General features: G+C 38.9%; 1 protein-coding gene across 1 annotated transcript; it reads left to right on the top strand.

Moving 5' to 3' along the window:
- The first annotated feature begins 1287 nt into the window (after positions 1-1287).
- LOC149817822 (putative pentatricopeptide repeat-containing protein At3g25060, mitochondrial) lies at positions 1288-3508 on the top strand. The gene is made up of 2 exons (XM_089986094.1): positions 1288-3240; positions 3377-3508. The coding sequence occupies exons 1-2, from the start codon at positions 1288-1290 to the stop codon at positions 3506-3508; spliced, it is 2085 nt and encodes a 694-aa protein (XP_089842220.1).
- The last annotated feature ends 348 nt before the right edge of the window (positions 3509-3856 follow it).

Below are 3856 nucleotides of genomic sequence, written 5' to 3'. Positions count from 1 at the left end.
TTAAAAAAAGATTATTTTAAGGTATTTTTTTAAGCTTGATAATATATATTATATATGTTTTATGCATGTATTATATATATAGGAAAATGAAAACTTACAAAATGGGCACGGCGCTGAATGAGACATGATAGTGGATTTCCAATGTTTTTTTTTTTTGAAATTTCAACCTTGTAGATGTGTTTAGCATGATTGATTTACTAAAAATCGACACTGAGATCAAGCATTTTGGATGAAAAAATGGTATTTGGATCCTAAAAAAATTGTGAAAATTGTATGTCAATTTTTTAAACATCATAAAAAATGGGCACGGCGCTGAATGAGACATGATAGTGGATTTCCAATGTTTTTTTTTTTGAAATTTCAACCTTGTAGATGTGTTTAGCATGATTGATTTACTAAAAATCGACACTGAGATCAAGCATTTTGGATGAAAAAATGGTATTTGGATCCTAAAAAAATTGTGAAAATTGTATGTCAATTTTTTAAACATCATAAAAAATGGGCACGGCGCTGAATGAGACATGATAGTGGATTTCCAATGTTTTTTTTTTTGAAATTTCAACCTTGTAGATGTGTTTAGCATGATTGATTTACTAAAAATCGACACTGAGATCAAGCATTTTGGATGAAAAAATGGTATTTGAACCCTAAAAAATATGTGAAAATTGTATGTCAATTTTTTAAACATCATAAAAAACCTATCCATGGATGGAAATCAAATGCTCCCATGAGTGATTCGTATAAAAACAAACATGTAGGTCCCATATGTACCGTCAGAATTTTGAAAAAACACTGAAAATCTAATAGTATGTTTTATTTAACTTGTTTTTATATGACAAGAAGCGAAGAAAACCCTGGGTGAGCCCCCCCCCCCCCACGACCACCTTGTGTTACGTGGCCCACCTCAGAAAATTACAGATGCACCCGTGCGCCAGTGGGATTTGATCCGGTGCCTTCATCTCAGCACCTTCACAACCACCCCACTGGCCACTCGCAGTGCATGTTTCCTTTAACACCGCGCCCATTTTGTAAGTTTTCATTTTCATATATGTATATATACAAAATATATTTACAAAACATATATAATACGCCTTTTTATGTATGAAATATGTACTACAAGCCGATTCGAACTGGGAGCTGTTCTTCTCGATTCCCAACCCTACTTGTCTGTGGGTTCTTTCGTACTTTAGAAAATTCTGAGATAGAAGAAGAGGGGGTCGGTGTGACATTTTCTGAAACCCCCAAATTTGAATTCAAATTGCGACGGCTATATCACCCTAGACGTCCATGACCCTTCTTGCGCCTGCCAACAAGGAGGCGCTACATTCCCTCCTCATCTCCAAACTATACACACTCTGTAACCAAGAGCGGCTAAAAGAAGCCATCACCACTCTGCACATTCTCAACCATCATAAAGCAGTAGTCCATCCCCGAATTCTATCGTCTCTCCTCGACTTAGCGGCTAAATCTCGGTCCTTGGAAAAGGTTTTGACGATCCATTCTCAGATCATTGCTAACTGCGATAGCTCACGCGTTATTCTTTCCACTAAACTCATAAATATTTATGGTAGATGTGGAAGTATTGTTGTCGCACGCAAAGTGTTCGACCAAATTCCTGATCGAGATATTCGCTCATACAATGCGATGCTTAGTGGGTATTCAAGAAATTGTCTTTTTGATGATGTCCTCCACCTATTCCACCAATTGGAAGGTACTGATATCAGACCTGACGGTTTTACTTACCCATGTGTGTTGAAGGCCGTCGGGGCTCTTTCAAAGATTTCTGAAGGAAGGCGGATCCACTTGAAGCTCATTAAGTTGGGTTTTGGATCACGACTGACTATGGAAAATGCTTTGATCTCCATGTATTCCAGATGTTCTGCCGTGGATGATGCACTGAAAGTGTTTAATGAAATACATCAAAGAGATGTTGTCTCTTGGAACTCCATGATTGCTGGGTATGAACAGAACACTTTGTGGAATGAGGCATTGGGGCTCTTTCTTGAGATGATAAATGGCGGTGCAGTACCAGATTCTGTCACAATGGTCAGTGTTCTTGCGGCATGTACGGGGCTTGGTGATCTAAAGAGAGGGATGTGGACTCATGAATATCTTGCTTTTGCTGGGTTTTCTGATGATGATATCCTGGTGAACAATTCGCTTGTTGCTTTATATGCAAAATGCAACCAAATGTTTCTTGCTCAACAAGTTTTTGATAAAATGCGTGAAAGGGATGTTTTCACTTGGACGTCTTTGATTTCAGGATATGCACAGTCACGGAACGATGAGAAAGCACTGATATGTTTTCAACAAATGCATGTTACGGGGATCAGACCTAACAAAGTAACATTTACTAGTGTGCTTCCGGTTTGTGCACACTTGGCTGCTCTGAAGCTAGGCAGAGTGATTCATGGGTTGATCATGAGACTTGTCTCCGAGTTTGATGATTTTGCTGCTTGTGCTCTGTTGGATATGTACTGTAAGTGTGGGAATTTAAGTGATGCCCGTCAACTTTTTAATGAAATTCCTAAAAGAGCACTTGTCTCATGGAATGCTATGATTGGTGGGTATGGAATACATGGGTACGGCAAGGAAGCTTCTGCCCTTTTTGAACAGATGGAAAGCTTCGGTATAAGGCCGAACCATGTCACTTTTGTGTCATTACTTTCAGCTTGTAGTCATGCTGGGATGACCCAAGCAGGGATGCATTACTTTGACAGTGTGATGGATAAGTACCGAGTTCCACGTACAACTGAACACTATGCATGTATGGTTGATCTTCTGGGTCGAGCTGGGTGTTTGTATGATGCATGCCAATTTATTCAGAGCATGCCAATTCCGGTAGAAGCAGATGTATGGGGGGCACTGCTCGGTGCTTGTAAAATTCATGGCAATGTCAACATGGGTGAATATGCAGCAAAGAAACTCTTCGAGTTGAAGCCTCAAAAGGCTGGGTATTATGTGCTGATGTCAAACTTATATGCATCAAATTGTAAATGGGATGGCGTGGATAAACTAAAACTAGCTATGAGAGAAAACAGACTGACAAAAGATTCTGCTTTCAGTTGGATCGAGATGGACAAGAATGTACATGTATTTGTTGCTTGTGATAAGGAGCATCCTCACTTGGATGACATATACGGCATCCTAAAATGCTTAGCTGAACACATCCAAGATTTTAGAGAGTTAGAAGTTCTTCCTTGTACTGGTTATTCTTCTTCATTTGGTGCAGAAACTTTGGTGTGTCAGTGACTGATACACAGATAGACCACACATTTATTGTAACAAATAACAAAAAGTACATTCACTGCTAAGCGTTTGCTCGAGTACGGTGAACTGTTCTGATCAATCAACTGTTTCCCTAATATTTGAACAGGGAGATATTGATGTAGATCTTGTGAGAACACCAATGATTGAGTTATTTTCTCTTCAGCAGGTTTTGGTGAGATATGCTCTCTTGCCAGATAAGAAAGATGAAACACCTTGTTCCATGGTTATAAACAAGTAGGTAACAGTCATGCCCCCAAAAACTCCTGCTTTAATGGTTTTCATTTTCTTGGTCATATAATGTTTGTGGATGTTGCCATTCTAGATTGTGAATCTTTGATTTTGGAGATAAGGATCCTTTATTGATGTGATCTGGTCATGTAGTGATGTTTGCATCATTTGAACCTGTTAAGATGATAAATTCAAGATCCAACGTGAGTACATAATCCCACGTTAAATCAACTTCCAATGTGGAGAGTTCCAAGGATAAGAAGACTGCTGGTGAGAAGTCTCTACCTGATAAACCTCTTCTAAACATTGTATCTTAGGACTCTAAGGTGATAGGAAATTGTAGAGTCCAATCCACTCA

The sequence above is a fragment of the Nuphar pumila genome, chromosome 13 (assembly GCF_984573655.1).
Source record: "Nuphar pumila chromosome 13, dmNupPumi1.hap1.1, whole genome shotgun sequence".
Lineage (NCBI taxonomy): Eukaryota > Viridiplantae > Streptophyta > Magnoliopsida > Nymphaeales > Nymphaeaceae > Nuphar > Nuphar pumila.
The sequence above is the reverse complement of the archived record's forward strand: the minus strand, read 5'-3'. Positions and strand labels throughout refer to the sequence as shown.

Coding starts and splice junctions, on each gene's coding strand:
- LOC149817822 (XM_089986094.1), top strand. CDS start 1,288: ATGACCCTTCTTGCGCCTGCCAACAAGGAGGCGCTACATTCCCTCCTC. Junction 3,241..3,376: donor CATTTGGTGCAGAAACTTTG/GTGTGTCAGTGA, acceptor ATATTTGAACAG/GGAGATATTGATGTAGATCT.